This window comes from Kogia breviceps, chromosome 3, assembly GCF_026419965.1.
Source record: "Kogia breviceps isolate mKogBre1 chromosome 3, mKogBre1 haplotype 1, whole genome shotgun sequence".
NCBI lineage: Eukaryota > Metazoa > Chordata > Mammalia > Artiodactyla > Physeteridae > Kogia > Kogia breviceps.
In genome coordinates, this window is record NC_081312.1 from 178,119,256 (window position 1) to 178,137,963 (window position 18,708).

At 35.1% G+C, this 18,708-nt stretch overlaps 1 protein-coding gene across 1 annotated transcript in view; it reads left to right on the forward strand.

Annotated features, from left to right (window-relative positions):
* The window catches only part of GPR158 (G protein-coupled receptor 158), a 328,709-nt gene that overhangs the window by 163,456 nt on the left and 146,545 nt on the right, over positions 1-18,708 (forward strand). The window contains exon 4 of the mRNA XM_059056407.2: positions 8,415-8,638. Coding sequence (XP_058912390.1) covers positions 8,415-8,638 — 224 coding nt within the window. The remainder of the gene's footprint in view (positions 1-8,414; positions 8,639-18,708) is intronic.

Here is an 18,708-nt window from a genome sequence, read left to right on the forward strand (position 1 = left end):
AGAACAGCATAAAAATGGACTCACTAAGAAATAATCTTTATTTCCTGATTTAGTGATGTAAAGTATTGCACTTTATTATTTCATGTAAAAAATGTAGCCAACAGTAACATACAGATATATAATTTAGTATTTATTATATGCATTTAATATACATTATTTTTCAACAGCTGTATGTTTGCTGTATGGTACATTCTTTAAAATATGCTGATCATAGTTTGTAAAACAAAAACCTTATAAAACTCAGCAAAATTTGCAAACGGATCAGAAAAGTGTTTTGGGAGACTAGAAAAAATACTTTTTTGTTTAATCGTGTTTCAGATCAGAGACTAGAGATGTGGCACCTAAATGTAATGCATGACCCTGGATTTCACCCTGTATAATAGACAACAGCTACAAAGGACATTACTCTGAGAATTGATGAAATTTTAATATGGACTGTTCATAAAAAAAAAATTTCATCAATATTAAGGTTCCCAACTTTGATCATTGCAATGTGGATTTGTATGAGAAGGCTCTTTTCTCAGGACATACAAGCTGAAGTGTTTATAGGTAGAGAGATACAATATCTCAAATGGTTCAGAAAAAAATAGTATACATATACATTTTTAAACATCTGTTTTATATTGAGAACATATGAATGATAAAGTAAATGCTGTAGAATGTAAATAATTAGTGAATCAGGTAAGGAATATTTAGGACTTCTTTTTTATATTTGATAAATTTGTTACATTTTGTAAATTTAAGGTGTACAGTGTTACTTTGATACATTTATATATTGTAATATGACTGCCATTGAAGCAATATTTATCACATTACATCATTATAGTACAATATTATTGTCTGTATTTATTGTACTGTGCATCAGATCTGTGTGGCTTATTTACTACTCCTTACAAGTTTGTAGTTTTAAACACCATCAATTTTAACCTCCTATAGCTGGTACCTACATTTCACTCTCTGTGTTTTACAAGTTTGACTTTTTTAGATTCCACATATGATTCTATATTAGTGGTATCATATAGTACTTGCCTTTCTGTATCTGACTTACCTTGCTTAGCATAATGTATTCAAGGTTCATCCATGTTGAAACAAATGGCAGGATATCCTATTTTCTCGTGGCTGAAAAATATTCCACTGTGTATATATGCCACATCTTTTTAATCCATTTATACAGATTTCTTGCAGCTATTCTGTGCATTTCAAATTATATCAAATTAAAAGCTACAAAAATAGAATTTTCACAATTTCAGAGGTCTGAACGTTTTCAGTAATTGTAGCATTGGTGGGTTAATTAGGCCTTTGGGATTTGTAGCAAAATTTACTTTGTTGCTCATTGCTATCTAGAGGGTCCTGGTTTTAAATATTTAGTTTTTATTATAAAAATTACATACATATTAAAGAAACTTTGGAATGTATAGAAAAGTAGAATTTAAAAGGCATTTGAAAATCTATTGGTCATTTAATTCTTTAAGTTTATAGTTTTAATACAAAAGTCTATATATATATAATCTTTCTAAAACTTGGTATAAATGTCCAGAGGTTATATGTTTTTCTGATGTCAATGTAAAAAAATTAAGGTAAGCAAATAGTTTAACATACTGTTTACGAATTGTCACAAGTTATCTTGATGGGCTCCTGTTTACAGGTGAATGTTTTAGATTCACCAGTGCTCCTGTGGGGCTACTGTAACCTTCTCCCTATGCCCTCTACAGTTTGGCTCAAGGCAGCATATTTGATCACTCATATAATGAACTGAAAACCTCCTATTGCCAAAGTTAATAGCTCTTCATATTTGCCATTTGTCTTCAGGAAGTATTTGTTTCATTTGAAAGTTCCAAGTATCATCTTTGTTTTTAAGCTTTAGCAAAGCAGATTGGAATTCTGTGCATGGAGGATGTTTCAAGTTGCTCAGAATCAAATTATCATCCCAGATGATTTCTAAACAGTAATATTAAGTAAAGATCTGAATGTTATTTTCAACTATACATTTGTATTACAGGTCAATTAATTTATTCTTTTGAGAGATCACTTTTATCATTATCAATTATTTCCTGACTATCCAGTATGTATAAATTACTGTGTTTGGTGCTGAGTATATAAAGAGGTATATAAATCACAGTCCTGTTCTCTAGGAACTTAAAATTTTAAACCATCATAAACTTAAAGTGCCATTCAGTAGATAAACAAAAAGCCCATTATTATTATCTAGTAGTAGTGTGATTTCTACTAACTGCATGTGTTCTCTTGGTCTAGGTAGAGAACTTCAGCATAAATTAATAAAATATTTTTGGAACCAGAAGATTATTTAATCATGCTTTGCATCCTACAGGAAACAAATGTAAAAAGCTCTATCCTTAATTTTAGCTTTTTTGAGCTTTAGAAATCAAATCTCTGACTTTCAGTTTTGCTTTCTCTCCATTTTAACACTTTGTGTCCCTTATAGAATCTCATGATTTTTCATAATCAAATAAAGTGAAGGCAATTATTAGAGAGCAAGTTTCTCATGGCAGCACTTCACTGTTTGACATTTGTGAGTTGATCTTGTGATTATTTTGAGCACAAAGGATAAGATGTTATCATAATTTATCTTCTAACAAATTGCTTTATATCCGTGAATATTGAAACACTCATTTAACCAACATAACTTAGTATTACCTGTATCAGGAAATATAGAATTGTTTGGAATTATGTCAGTTTACAACCCTGAATCTAGCTATTACTATTTCAGTAGACATAATAATACCATTAGCTATTATTTCAGTCCTACCTGAGGAAGATAATGGGCTTCTCTGTGGTATGTCCTGTACTCATGATCGTATTTTATAGCCCAGTATACGTTGGGTCTTGTGCACTTTTAATCTAGGTTGGGAAATAAAAATATAAAACCATAGTCTTATTTTAGAGAGTTCACAGTTTATTTGGGTTCAGCATATGGATGTGTGGAACTCTAGCAGTAAGCACAGCAGAGGGACACAGGCAGTTAAAGACAATCATAACGGCTTGGAGCAGCAGGAAGGGAAGAGAACAGAGACAGTGGGTCAGGCGTGCAAAGTTCTCTGTGTTGGTGTGGAGCTCGAGGTGATGGAGAGTAATGGTGAAGAGAGTAACGGGGCAGGGTAGTTGCATTTGGACAACAGACTGTGATTCTTGTGTCCCTGAATTCCACCTCCCACTCTCTGCTTCAACAGGTTGAATCTAAACAAGTAACAGTCTCTCCAGTAAATCAGAATTGGGGGATATTGTGATCACTATGAAAGAACCTTGGTTTATGCGCAAGAAGATATGCCATTGTGGAGGGGCCATAATTAGGAGAAAGATAGATGTGCAACCAAGTTGGGTTAGTGCAAGAAATGTATATCTTTCTCTCATATGCAGAAATGGTATATAAGTCTGATTTAGGAATAAGATTTTCTAGTAAAAGAAAGGAGAGAAAAGCGAGCCTAATTAAAAAAATATATATTGAACTTAATTATATACATTTAATATATACAAAATAAATTTCACAGAGAATGTACTCCATTTTTAATTGCAGGAGAAATTTTTTTCTTTTTCTCTTTTTTTTTTAATCCTTGGATATGTCATATGAAAAGGAAACAAATAACTAAACCCAAATGTTTAGAGTGTTGCAGAATGCCTTATGGGTCTTTGACAATACTCTAAAAATATCAGTTGTTGAATTTGGCAAAGTCTGAGAAGAGAAACTGTTTTTGCCTTTTGTTTTTTCCTCACATGAAATTAAGGTTTTTCCTTTGGTGATGACTTAAAGCTCATTGAGCTTTGGATAGTTTGATCAACCTAGTTTATTAGAGCCTCTCGCCATACTGTGATTTGGTCACAATCTGTATAATAGGGAACTGGAGAGAGTTCTACTCGTTATTTTTTTTTAATATAATTTAATTTATTTTTTATTTTTTATTTTGGCTGTGCCATGTGGCATGCGGGATCTTAGTTCCTTGAACAGGGATGGAAACTGTGCCCCCTGCAGTGGAAACGCAGAGTCCTAACCACTGGACCACCAGGGAATTTCCCGGGTTCTACTCTTTAAGTGTGATAGTTTAAACTGGGAGTAATTCATTGCATTCTCTACTATCTTTAAGAAATGGATTGAGACATGTATTGTAAAGGAAAGAAAAGGACCACAGGCAAGAATAAACTACTTCTGCAGAGTAATTTGCTTTGTAAACATGTAGGAAAGTGTTTGACAACGTAATTAGAGTTGTCTGTGAGATCTGCTAGTCCTAGGCTTGCTGACCTCTCTAAGTCCAGCTTATGGTCAGCATGTTCTTCAAATCTAGGGGACACCATTCAAATTGTATTCTATATGACTTTGGCACTTAGAAGCCATCGTGTGTGTGTGTGTGTGTGTGTGTGTGTGTGTGTGCGCGCGCGCGCGCCCTGCATCACAAACTCTTGATGTACCTCAGATTTTAGCTACCTGTTGGGTTCAGAAGGACTATTTCATAAAACAAAGATTTTCTATACATACTTTGTCTTTACTACTTTAACTTTTGTTGTGGTTCTGTTTATGGTAGTTGGTTTATTTGAAGAGTGTTTGCACTTGTTAGGAATCACCGTCCTTTGTTACGAATGTCCAGTGTCTGTAAAACCGTTACTTTTTAAGTATTTTGCCCATTTTTTCATTGTTTCTGATGAAACAGTAAATTCAGTCCCCATTCTTCCATCTTGGCCCGAAGGGGAAATCTTGACCTTTGTTGTCTCCCACATCTGTTCTTAGAGCCCTTGACTTTTTTTTTTTTTTTTTTTTTTTTTTTTTTTTTTTTGCGGTACGCGGGCCTCTCCCTGCTGTGGCCTCTCCCGCTGCAGAGCACAGGCTCCGGACGCGCAGGCTCAGCGGCCATGGCTCACGGGCCCAGCCGCTCCACGGCATGTGGGATCTTCCCGGACCGGGGCACGAACCCGTGTCCCCTGCATCGGCAGGTGGATTCTCAACCACTGCGCCACTAGGGAAGCCCATCCCTTGACATTTTTGTCAGCCTCATCAGACCATCTGAATCCTTGGCAATTTTCTTAATCTTTCTCAGTACAGTGACTCTTTCTGGCTTCACCTATATGACCCTCCAGTATTTACCCAAGAGTTTATTAATTCATTGTTTTCTTAGTAACCTAGGTTTTCATACTTACTAGATTTCGATTTGTATGCCTATTATTCCTCAAGTTTGTATCTGTGTTACATACCTGTTTTTCATCCTTTCACATGCCGCTTGGCCCCACCTCTTACTCTAGCTATTGCCGTGACTATTTTCTGAAAGCTTTGAACAGCTTTGCATAAGTACATTTGTACTACTCTTTGCCTCAGACTGGCCACCTCAGACCATACTTCTGACTTTCTGTTCGGCTGTGGGCACCACTGAAATAATTTTTTAGGGTGTAGGAACCTGCTCTGGGCTCATGAGGGCATAACCCAGAAATGTGTGGAAATTAATGACTCTGGTGGCCACCCTTGACCAACGAGTACGGTTGATGATGGCGAAATGTTTTCCTGTTTAATCCCTTAGATTGACTCATACGCAGGAGGTCCCTGGAAGACTGAGCACTGGCTACTCCGAGGGCGTAAAGGCAGCAGCTCCGTTTCACAGCCTTGTATTGGGTTTCCTCCTCCCCAGCAATGCCATTGTCACAATCCTCTTTATTTTCTCCCCTCGACTGCTTTATCCTCCCCATTCGTTTCTATGCTACTGAAAATTGTAGAAAATAAAAAAACTCTCTTGACTAAATCTCCCAGTAAATCATACCATCTTATCCAGACGGGGTTCATTTTCTGCCAAGTGATCCAACTGGTCCTCTTGTGTTTAACTGCTGCCTTAATCTTTCATGTCTTCATACTCAGAACTGGCCACCTCCACACATATTCTTACCTGAGCTGTTAAGAAGTATAAGACTTTACAAGATTAGCTTCCACATTTTCTTTCTTCAATACATCAAAATGATTTTGAACTGATTCCTCCTCTCTATAAAAAATACTTAAAATATCTTTAATATACTTCTACTTTCTAGTGTTAAAAGCAGTGACATCAATTATTAGAGTTAATTTCCCCAGCTATGCTCTTGATTACCTCCAGTCCTAACTTCTCAAGTCTTTACCAATCCCTCAATCTTTTTTTACTTTCCAGTGCCTCCTTTTGCTGACTATAGCTATGTTCAGATCTCACCTGTAATGGAAGAAAACGAAACACAAAACCAAAATCCTTTTTTTTGACCCCGTATTATTATACCTATTAACCATGAGCTTTTCTTGCCTTTTGTATTCAATGGAACATTTACTGAAACTGTATTCTATTTTATTACATATTTATTTATTATTTATTTCAAAATTATCAAACTTTCATTTTATTTTATTTTATTTTTATTTTATTTTTTTAAAGGTTATACTCCATTTATTATAAAATATTATAAATATTGGCTATATTCCCCATGTTGTACAATATATTTTTGTAGCTTATATTTTTTTAACATCTTTATTGGAGTATAACTGTTTTACAATGGTGTGTTAGTTTCTGCTTTACAACAAAGTGAATCAGTTATACATATGTTCCCATATCTCTTTTTATTACATATTTATTCCTTAAGCCCTGACAACCTAATTTCAATCTCTACCACTCTCCAGAAACTACTATCTTAAAGGTCAATGAAGGATGAAATAATCATTAAACCTCATAGTCTTTCCTCAGGCATCCTCTCTGATCACATTCCAGCATGTTCCAGTAAATTCCAGTTTTCTTCTATGACATTGTGAAAACTTCTACCTATTTAATTTCTTCCTCTTTGCAGTTCCTGATTAATACCTTATCTACTCCCAGAGTTCTCTGTAAGTTCTTTCACTGACACTGATTCTTCTCCCACACTCCATTCTTGTATTATTTCTCATTTCTTATTGTATATTTCTCCTGGACAATGAGTTGTATGTCAAATTTAACTTGTCTGCAATGGAGCTTATCATTCCCACTGACTCCCTTCATATCTCAGCTGTTTCTGGTAACTTCCTTGTTTTTGAACAGTAGTGCCTTTCTTTAAGATACCAATGGATTCCGAATCCCTCTTTGTGTCTCCCATATTTGGAGAAGAGAAAGCAAGGCGCTGTGATTTTACATACACTGTCTCATTTAATCACCACAGCAATTCATATTTCATACATAAAGAAACTAAGACCCGCAGTGGTAGGGTGAGTTGCTTAATGTCTCAGAGCTGTCTAGGGATGGGAACCATGTCTGCTGGACACTGAAATTCATATGCTTTTCAGTGTGTAACAGAATGAAGACTCTTAAACAGCAGTGTATCCTAAATCAACAAAGAAATATTCAATTCTGTTTGCTATTGTATTTATTAAGGAAGGAATGAAGACAAAAATACATCTTAGAAAGACTGTGAACCTTCAACAGGAGATGAAAGTAATAAAGATTTTCTGTTAAACTTTGTGTTATTAAAATGGTGTTAACCAGAATAACTCCTTTCCCAAATTCCTCAATCAAAGTTGTGTTATATACTGAGCTGTATGGTTGCGTTATATACTAAACTGGGTATATATTCACTAATGTCTTTCATGTTGAGGTCAGGGTTAGAAATAGGTTGGGGTGTTTTTTTTTTTAAGTATGTATTATTAATTAGATATTTATCAATGTTAAACTCAACATTTAAAGAGAATTCTTACCTCTTGGGCTTCAGAGCTAAGTTAAGTTTGATAACTGAGACAGAAGAATCTAAAGTTAAAGGGAGATCAATAGCAGCAGTTAGTTAATAATGTGGAAATGTCCTATGGGTGTGCAGAGTGGGAAATTACATGAGAGCCTGTAAGTATGGATTGTACTCTGGGCAAATGATGCATCCTCATCAGGCAATTGCACACTGAACAACTGTTGATTAAGTACCATTTTATCCAATTTAGACCTAATGAACTTGGTAGACGAGATCCCTGCTGGATTAAGGAGCAATCAGAGTCTTATTTTGGGTTCTGTGCCGTCTAGGTCAAGAAGTTTCCAAAGTGTTGTGTATATTTACTTGGTACAAGAATGACACAACTTTCTTATCCTTCCTTCTGTTAATTCCTTAAGAAATATTTATGGAATATTATTTGTGCTTTAGGGAGTTTCCATTGATGAGTGGTAGATAGTGAAATAAAAGACTTAGAAAACTTTCCTTGCCTCTGAGGAGTTTTGGTTCCATTTTTGCTAATTTTCCTGAATTAGTCTGAATGACAGTTTTTTTTTTCTAATCAAAAGGATAAAAAGAATTTTGTTTGAGTCTAAAGACAAAGTAACTCTCTCCTCTAGCAAGAAGATTGATGAAAGGTCTTTAATAAGAGGGAAAAGGAATGAAGACGTGAGGATGTGTTTTGACTCTGTACTCAGTCTCACCTACCTCAGAGGTGCAATGACACTGGTTTTATTTGGAACTTTCAGGAAGGGGTCCGGATCACCATTTTGCAGGAAATGCAAAGGATGTGTCAGAAGAAGCCCATGTCTGCCTACCCTGCAGGGAGGGCTGCCCCTACTGTGCTGATGACAGCCCCTGCTTTGTCCAGGAGGATAAGTATTTGCGACTTGCTATCATCTCCTTCCAAGCCCTGTGTGTGCTGCTCGACTTCGTGAGCATGCTGGTGGTCTACCACTTTCGCAAAGCAAAGGTAAACCCAGGTACCCTGGTTACCTTTCTTTTTATTATGAAAGGTACCTTTCTTTTTATTCTGAACTGACCTCTTCTTTTCTTAAGCAAGTAGAATTGTTCCAAATCCCAGTTGCTTCTCTCTTAAGCAGAAGTCTTTCTATAATGTGATTGAACTAGAGTGTGAAAGCTATATTCTTCAGCTTCCCAGGAGAAATAGGAATTGAAAATGTGAAACTTTATTATAACGTTTGCTTCTACAGAATGTTTCTCCCTGTTTACCCTGAAGCTCAAGTACCTCATTGCCTTAAAGGACTCTTTTACATCATCTCTTCAGACTCTAGAACTTATTTTGCCAGTTCCCAATATATTGTTAATTTTTTCCTATGTAGAGAGCTTTGTGATATTTATTGTATTTCATTTTTATTTCTCTTAGCCATATTTGAAAAGGGTAAATGGACTCAAGTATTTCTGAGCACATTATACTTTGCAGCATGAATTTATTCATGACCATGCATATGGTCTTGCATTAGTATCCCAGAATGATAGTGATCCTGCAGAGCTTATATGGCTTTTGAGAGAGGCTGTCCTTTGGTTCTGTTCTGAGGAATCAGAGAGGAGTATAAGCATTTGTATGCTTCTGAGTTGGGGGTGGACGAAATGCCAAAATGTTCAGGGCAAAGCTTTCTGGGGAGCTGTCTTCGGTTGGTCACCCAATTAATTGTATGCAGCCAGTGTTGTGTCAGAATTTGTAGTTCTGTTGCTTTCAGAAACGTATTTGTGCCATTGACAAGAAAAACAAAACTTAAAGTTTCCACCTTTTCTGAATTTACATGACCCCTTCATGTTAGCAAAGTTATAGAGATTGGTTTAGATTACAGAACTCATTGAAAGTATAAAGTGTTCCCCTTAGAAGTTAAAAAAAGAAAACAGCTCTCTGTGAATGGCATGTGTTACAAAGCCTCAAATTGACATTAAAAAGTGTTACAAAGCTTCAAATTAACATTAAAAAAAACACCTCTTTTGAGATTCTAGGAGAATGTATCCATTATGTTAATGTTATAGACTTTAATAGTTATTTTAAATAGTTTCATTAACAGAAGCATACAACAAATTAGAATCAAACTTTATATCAGCAAGAAAGTGCAAACAGGCAAATTGCTCTTCATTTAACCAACACTTGTCATTCTTTTGCAAAAAAATATGTATTATATGTTAGATTATATATATAATAAAGTAGCAGGCGAGTGGAATTGGGAAATACCTAACCACTGTTACCTAGATAAAATTAATTGCTTATTAAAAAGCCTATCACTGGCAGAGCAGGTAGAACTGAAAGGTCTATGTAATAAACTGCTCTGAAGTATCTCTATATAATGTAATTCATTTACACAGTGGATACCACAAAATTCTTTATGAATTTTAATTGATTTTAATCATTAATGATTGTTGTGCTAAATTGAGTTAGTGATATATGATGGTAGAATATTACACAGGATATTAAAAAACTAAGATAGTGCTTGCTAGACCAATGTCTTAATCTATGGTAATGTTACTTAACATTTCCAAAGTTATTAACCTTTTGAATTTCTCTGCACCTTCATATGAAATGCTGCTTTACAGGGCTATCATGAGAATAGATATCTTTACATGTCATTTGGTGAAATTTCTATAGATACAAACTAGTTGGAATACATAAATTAGACATTATCTAGTTTTACAGTGGTCACCTTTTGAAGAATCAGTTGGTTTTCACAGAATGTGACATAAGGGGGAGATATTTTTAGAAGAAGTTTAAAAAGTCAGTGAACATAGGTCTCATATAGTGAGGAAAGGAAACATTTGGTGAAATTTTCTCTTCCTATTTCAGTTACCAAAAGCAATGGATTAATTGTAAAAGCGATAAAACATTTCTAGGGTAGAGATTGCATATTTAGGGCATGTAGACTTTGGCTTTGCTTTTTAAAGTTTTCACATGTCTTTGCAGCATTTCTTTGGATTAAGCAAAAAACTGATGACCCCTCTTGGAGCAAAGTTGATGTTTTCCTTATGAGTTTCCCATTACATTCTTTACCCACTGATAATTAAAAGAACAAAAACCACACAATCTGTCAATGTACATCTATTCTGACAAAAGAGAAAAAAACCTTACTTAGTTACAATATTGAAGTAGAGTAACGTTGCGGACTCTGGAGCCAGATAATTTAGTCTAATTATAAGTATTTTAAGTTACATGAAGTTTGCTCATGCCTAAAATATCAACTCTGCAGTTGGTAGGTACCAGCAATCATTGGTCAAAGGTTAGTTTAACATTTTATCATTTTAAACAACACAAACTAGATTCTGCTATATTTTGGGGTGAGGCTGGTGATACAGTGCCACAAAGAGTAAATTAAATTTTACTCTGCACAAACATTTAGGAAAATAACTATATACATTTGCCTTTGTGCCCTGGGTTAAAGATTAAATCTGTCAATAAACTGTGAGTGATTTTAAACCCAGTAAGTTCTTCTAAAGCAACAGCAATTTTTACAACAGTATTTTAAAGATTCTGAATATTAAATATATGGAACTTATTTCTATTTTTATTTTTTTTACCAAATATTATGACAAGTCACATCTTTTTCTATTAGCTATTCTGAAGAGAGAGCATAGTTTGTTACAGCTTGATAAGGTGAAGTGTTAGTACAATTTATTTTCAAGTGAAAATTTGCAAGAAAAGAAGGTACACTGGAAGGAACAGCAGCTTATTCCACTTCTGAAAATAATCTTTTGCTTGATTTATTCTTAGTAAATTTTAGCATGTTTTGTTTGAGCTTAGAGGTTTGGAAAAAATAGTGATAGTCATTTTTTAAAGTGAACATACTGCAGTTTGTATTTTCCCTTTCAGGCCTGTAATAGTTCTTTTTTTAAATTAGAAATTAATTGACAAGTGATTTTATAACTGCTCATTTTTGGTTTGGAAAATTAGGTGTTTTAATGTAAAGTGTGGCTGAAATTCTACTAGGCTAATTATAATGTTTTAATGCTTATTTTGGTGAAAAAAGGGAGTTATATTACTTTTTTATTGTGGTAAAATATGTACATAACATAAAATTTACCATTTTCTGTCGTCTTTAAATGGACAGTTAAGTGGCATTAAGTACATTCACATCACTGTGCAACCATCACCACTATTCGTTTCCAGAACTTTTGCCTCATCCCAAACCAAGCTCTGTAACCGTTAAACAGCTCCCTATTCCCCTAGCGCCTGGTAACCTTTATCCTACTTTCTGCCTCTATAAATTTGTCTTTTCAGAGTACCTCATATAAGTGGAATTATACACTATTTGTCCTTTTGTTTTTGGCTTATTTCCCCTAGCATCATGTTTTAAAGGTTTACCTATGTTTTAGCATGTATCAAAACTTCATTTCTTTTAATTGATGAGTAATATTCCATTGTGTATATTTACCACATTTCATTTATCTGCATATCTGTTGAAAGAGTTGTTTCTACCTTTTGGTTATTGTAAATAATGCTATTGTGAACACTGGTGTACAAGTATGTGGTTGAGTCCCTCTTTTCAGTTATTTGTATATAACCTAGGAGTAGAATTGTTGAATCACACAGTCGTTCTGTGTTTAACTTTTTGAGGAACTACCCAACTGTTTTCCACAGAGGCCAGACCATTTGATATTTTCACCAACAATTCATGAGGGTTCCAATTCCTTCACATCCTCACTAACACTTGTTATTTTCTGTTTTTGTTTTATAATAGCCATCCTAATGAATCTGAAGTGAATTCTCATTGTGGTTTTGATTTGCATTTTCCTAGATATTAGTGGCAGTTGAGCATCTTTTCATGTGCTTATTGGTATATCTTCTTTGCAGAAATGTCTCTTCAAGTCTTCTGTTCACTTTTGAATTGGTTGTTTGTTCATTGCTGAGTTGTAGGAGTTCTTTATGTATTCTGAATATTACACTTACCACATAGATGATTTGCAAATATTTTCTCCCATTCTATGGGTTGTCTTTTCATTCTCTTGATAGTGTCCTTTGATGCCCAAAAGTTGTAAATTTTGATAAAGTCCAATTTACCTATGTTTTCTTTGGTTGCCTATACTTTTGGTGTCATATCTGAGAAATCATTGCCAAAGCCAATGTCATGAAGATTTCCTACTGTGTTCTTTTCCTAGGAGTTTAATAATAGTTTTAGGCCTTATATCAGACTTCCATCTATTTTTAGTTAATTTTTGTATATGTTGTAAGTTAAGGGCCCAACTTCATTCTTTTGCATTTGGATGCCTAGTTTTCTCATCTCTATTTGTTGAAGAGAATATCTTTTCCCCATTGTGTGGTCTTGGCACTCTTATCAAAGATCATTTGACCACACACATGTGGGTTTATTTCTGGGCTCTCTATTGCTGTTCCATTTGGTCTATGCCTTTATGTCAGGATCACACTGTTTTGATTACTGTAGCTTTGTTGTAAGTATTGAAATTAGGAAGTATGAGACCTCCAAATTTCTTCTTTTCAAGGTTGTTTTGGGTCCCTTAAGATTCACGGAATTTTCATGAATTTTAGGATGTGTTTTTCTATTTATGGGAGGGAGGTGCAGCATAATACACGAAAAGGAGTAAAATGGTTAGAAACCAAGAGCTAGTACCTTCAATGCAGCTAGCTATAGGGGTATTATGGAAGTTCCGTAGTGGTTTACAAATTTTTTTCTTAAACCTTGTTCTAATACTGGCTAACTACTACACTCAACATAAGATGATGTTATATATTTCTGTCAATTTATGGTAGACAATATTTCCCTCAATTTCTGTTTTCCTAAGGGCTACAATGTTGATCTTGACTCTTACCAGATATTTTAACTCTACTGAACTAATAAAATATCACACAATATCACAACAATAATATTTTCACTCCCCTTTGTTGAATATGAATGAGAAATTTGGTACTTTTATTTTTCCTCATTTTCCCCTTCCCATTTTATTAAAATTTAATCTGTGATTAATTTGTATCAGTTTTCAGTAAGAGCCATCATTAGTTTCAAAGGAAAAGCAGTTCTTTAATATATTTTGGCTCTCACTACATTTAAATTTATCATTTAGTCTTCTTCCTAGATGTTTATTTGGTTTAGTTGCTCATCATAAGACCTTTCCAAATGTGTTTTTTTTGCCTTTGAGTTCTGACTTTTGACTAATCTTTTATCATTATTAGATATTTATATCTTCAAATAGTTTGTTTGGAAAAGGGTAGTTTTGTACCTATGTTACATCTGAACTCCCACCCACCGACTGGCTTTTACAGGACAGCCCCTTGGCTAGGAGGAGCATTTGGGGGTTACTGTCCTTTTCTTTTAAAGCTCTATTATTGCTGCTTCATTTATCTTTTAGAATTGAACATTTTGGACAATTTCCAGGATTGCCCACTTTTTGTCTCTTATGGGACAAAATCTCCCATCTGAATGCTTATTGACTTCTTTCTTTACTTTTACCATCATAATATGGTTCTTCTTCATTGCGTTTGCAAAAAATAAACATACTCTCAAATTTCAGACTGAGCTTTCTTCTGATACTGGGAAGTCTCTTGTGTGTTAGTTCTTATGTTACCTCTTCTGCTCTAGTTTTTCTAGGCTTCTCTTTTAGGACTTCCTGTTAAATATTGGGTCTCCAGACTTTCTTTTTTAAAATGTTCTCACTGTATTGTATTTTAAGTGTTTCCTCTATGATTTGGGAAGCTATTTAAGGTTGTCTTCTATTTTACTCTTCCAGTTTTTAGCGCTGTCTAAGCTGCTGTACCCTACCTTTGTGATATTCTAAAATCCAACTGTTTTTAATCTCTGTACAATTGTTCCTGACGTTTTACCTCCGTTTTTGCAAAGGTTTGGGGTCAAAAAGCTTGAGGCAAATCCTAGTGATTTCATATTCTAGTTATGTGACCCTAAGGTTCCATAATTATATACCTAATCAGCAAGTCACTTAGTCTCTCTAAATGGCTTTTATCTTATGTAAAAATGGGGACATTCAAGAATTTGGAAAACAACAACAGCAATAGTGTATGTACTGTAAAATCAAGCCTGATTCATGTAGTAAGCAGTTCGGGGGGATTGAATCTACAAATAGGAACCTTATCATACTAGCTAATGTGAGATAAATTTTTTTGTCTTATGTGTATGTAAGGACTCATTCACTGAAAGGATTTCTGGACCATTCCAAGAGTTAGCAAAAGGGAAATTATCACAACTTTAATTCTACACTTTTGTTCTTATGGGAGGGTAAGAAGAATTAAATAAAAAGTTATATCATTTGTAATGAAATGGTTGATTTTGTAACGTGATGCCTGATATTATTTGCATAATTTTTTCTTTCCATGAAATATATTTAAACATATATATAAAGAAACTTGAAATGCTAGGCTTGAAAGTTAGAGAAGTATAATCATGCTTTCTGAATTAACGTTCAAATGATCTTTAGGACGTAAGAAGCCTGAAAAGGCCCAGCCACAACATTACAGTTAGGTGCAGGGCAGCGTGTGATCAAGGAAGCATACGCTAAGCGTCTCTATTCCAAACATTAATGCCACTGTGCTCAAAGTGTTAGGGCTTCACACATTTTACTCTTGAAAGATTTCCAGGCTTTAAAGCCTTCCTATTTAAAATACAGATACTGTTTCAGTAAGATTAGTCATCGTTCTAATGATGAGTGGGACTTGAGCTAAAACACGATTGCCACCTCCCATCAGTTTCTTGGAGCACTGTGTTAAAAAGGGTTCCGATGCAGCAAATGGATTTATTCTGAAAAGTGATTGTTTTATTGGCTAACTTTAGCAGCCATAGGTATTATCAGGGAGACTAATGACATAGGTACCACGTGTTTGTCACTCCTTGACTAGGAGTTTCAGGCTCACGGGACAAGTGAAGGAAGAAAAACTACCGATATAGGATGTTGGAGGGCCTTTGTGGTAAGCACGGCCATAAAACCATTTTGTCTAGGGATGACCCACTTCTTAAAAAATTATATCAAAATTCAGGGTTTCTGCAGATGATGAACTGCTCTATCTATTCAAGATATAGTGGATTTACTAGGAGTTATCCCATTCCATAATTTACTAGGCAGTTCTCAAGTAGTTTGAACTTGACACAGTCTGAAATGTATTTTGACAGGTGCTTTTCCCTAAATATTTAAAGGCAAGTGTATTTCAAATAGAATGTAATGCTTTCAACTCTTATTCATTTTTTACTTTTCCTCTGAGAAATATGTGTGGTGTATATTAATACAAGTGCTCTAAGAAATTGGATCTTAAAAAATTACGGCCTTTATTCCAGCACACAACTTGTATCCCCCAATGCATTTTGTTAACATGAAAATATTTTATGAGCTCTGAGTAGCGCTTAGTCTCCCAGCTCAAGTTTAGAGTTTCACATCTTTTCTTCCTCTTGTTACTGTGGAAATTATTGAACTCGTTTGTAGGTTACCTTTCCTTAAAGCTACTTTTATTAGTGGTAAGGATTGTCTGCTTTTTCTGGTCACTAGGATTTCAAATTGTAAAGAGTGAGCTTTAGGACTAAGTCTAGCATTTAAACAATTAAAACAAAGCTAAAAAACAAATTGGAGAAAAGTGTTGTGGTATGATATGATAGCGAAGGATTAACATTCTTACTCTAAAAACAGACAAAACCCTCTTAGGAATCAATATGAAATAGAAAAATATCTAATAGAAAAATAGGCAAAGAATATCCATCAGCAGTTTGTAAAACAACAGCAACATAAAATATATATTCTCTGTATCCATGAGTAATAACAAAATGCAAATGAAAACAATGACATGTACTTTTATAACAATAATAATTCTCTGTGTTGGTGAAGATGTTAGGAGCTAGGTGTTCCCATACATTGCTGATGGTTGTGTAAATTAGTAGAAACTTTTGGATGAGGTTTGGGATTACATGTAATAAACATAAAAATGCACAGTAATTTCAATTCTAGGAGCCTGTACTAAGGAAATCATACAGGTGCACAAGGACTTAACAAATATAGTCAGAGGTGTATGTATGTGCTTCATAGTGCTATTTATAATACAGACAAACTGGGAACAATTAAGTGTTCAAAATTGGGTTAGGTCATCCATGCATTTAAATATGGGGCCATAAAAGTGATCGTGTAGAATACTAAATGATGGGAGAAATGGTTTTAATATAGTTACCTAGTTCATCAGCACATTTCCACCGTTTTTTGAGGTTTTATTTTCGTCCACTCCATTTTTCATCTTTCCCTCTCTTTCCATCCCTCTCTGCCTGCCTCCCTCCCTCCGCTCCTTCTTTCCATTCGTCATCCATCTGCTGAGCGTCTGCTGAGTGCTGGGAACTGTCACCCATAGCGGGAATGCAGTGATGAGCAGGACAGATGAGACCTGTGCTCTTACGGAGTTGATATTCCAGTGTGGGGCTGGTAGTCATAGACAATAAAAGAAAAATAAAGAAGAATGTATCAGGTGGCTAGCAAGTAAGTGCTGTGATCAGAGTGAAATATATAAAATGATAGGCTGTGACTTTGGAGTGGAATTCTTACGGCCACCATGTAAGTTGGTATTATCCGCATTTTATATTTGAATAAACGAAAGCATAGAGAATTTAAGAAACCCATTCATTGTTACTTCGGGAATCTAGGATTACCAGTTCAGGTCTGTTTGACTTTATAACTCATTTTTGCTCTTAACTACTGTGCTATACTACCTGTCTTATGTTTACAGTGCAGTTTTTTCTTAAATTTTAAAAAGTAGACCTCACCCACTCTGGCTCCAATGTGGTAATCCAAGTTCTAGGCCTGCATGCATCCTTCGTTCTTCCTCATACCCTTATACCTTATCAAAACTTTACATGTCCAGTGCGTCATTCTTGCCAGGTGCCTACTAGTTAACTGAATAAATTAAGTTCTTGCGTGGTACCATTTAAATGGATTTATATGTTCCTTGTCTCTGCTCATTTGTGTTACTGCACAGTTTTGCAATTTTTTTTTTAAGTTGACTCACAGGACACATCTTTTTTTTTTTTTGGCTGCGTGGGCTCTTCATTGGGGTGCATGGTCTTCTCTGTAGTGTGGCGTACGGGCTCCAGAGCCCAGAGGCACAGTAGTTGCGGTGCATGGGCTTAGTTGCCCCTCGGCATGTGGGATCTTAGTTCCCCGACCAGGGATTGAACCCGTGTCCCCTGCATTGGAAGGTGGATTCTTAACCACTGAACCACTAGGGAAGTCCCCAGTTTTGGACTGTAATGGCATCCTTTAATGCTTTAACCCAAGGAGCAACTCATATGTAATCATTTAGGGGAATGTGTGTATATGTGTGTATGTGTATGAATTTATATGAATGTCAGGGTGGTGGTTAGGGTACATATGGGAAGAAAAATAGTTTAGCTGAAGAGATTTCTTTCTTTCTGTGCTTCTTAAGAAATATCAGTTAAATAACTTCCTACTCCATCCGGTGGCAGCGGTACTAATTATGAGTTACGAAGAACAGCTAGAGTGAATATAACATATTTGTGTATGCCTTAAGAGACATAAAATGCTTGATGATTACAAAAGCTCCATTCCTCTTTTGAGGCACTTACATTTACTTATGCTTATTTGAGTGGTAAAGCCAGTTACATATTATGCTAAAAATAACTTTAAAAATTAATGTACTAGTATACTGAATTGCTTGCCCGTTGAAAAATATTCTGAGAGACCAATCTGTCTTTTCTAAATTCCTTAGGTCTTCATTTTTAAAGCCCATTCAAATATCATGTAGGCAAAGTACTTTGCACAGTTATAAACTAAGGCCTTTAGTATCTATTCCATGAACATTTAGCTAGATTGTAAAAGATGATTTTGATACTGGCTTGCCCATGAGAGGCTCACAATCTAATGGGGAAATAAATATAAGGAAATATAAGGTATATGAAAACAAGTACTACAGTTTGTTGAGTACTTGGCAGGGCAGTAGGGAATAGTCATTAAGGGCATAGGCTCCAGAGTCCCTTTATGTAGGTGCCCCTCCCGGCCTCACACAAAGGAGTTCTTCAACCTTAGGTTAAGTTACCAGCCTCTCTTTGTCTCAGTTTCCTTTTC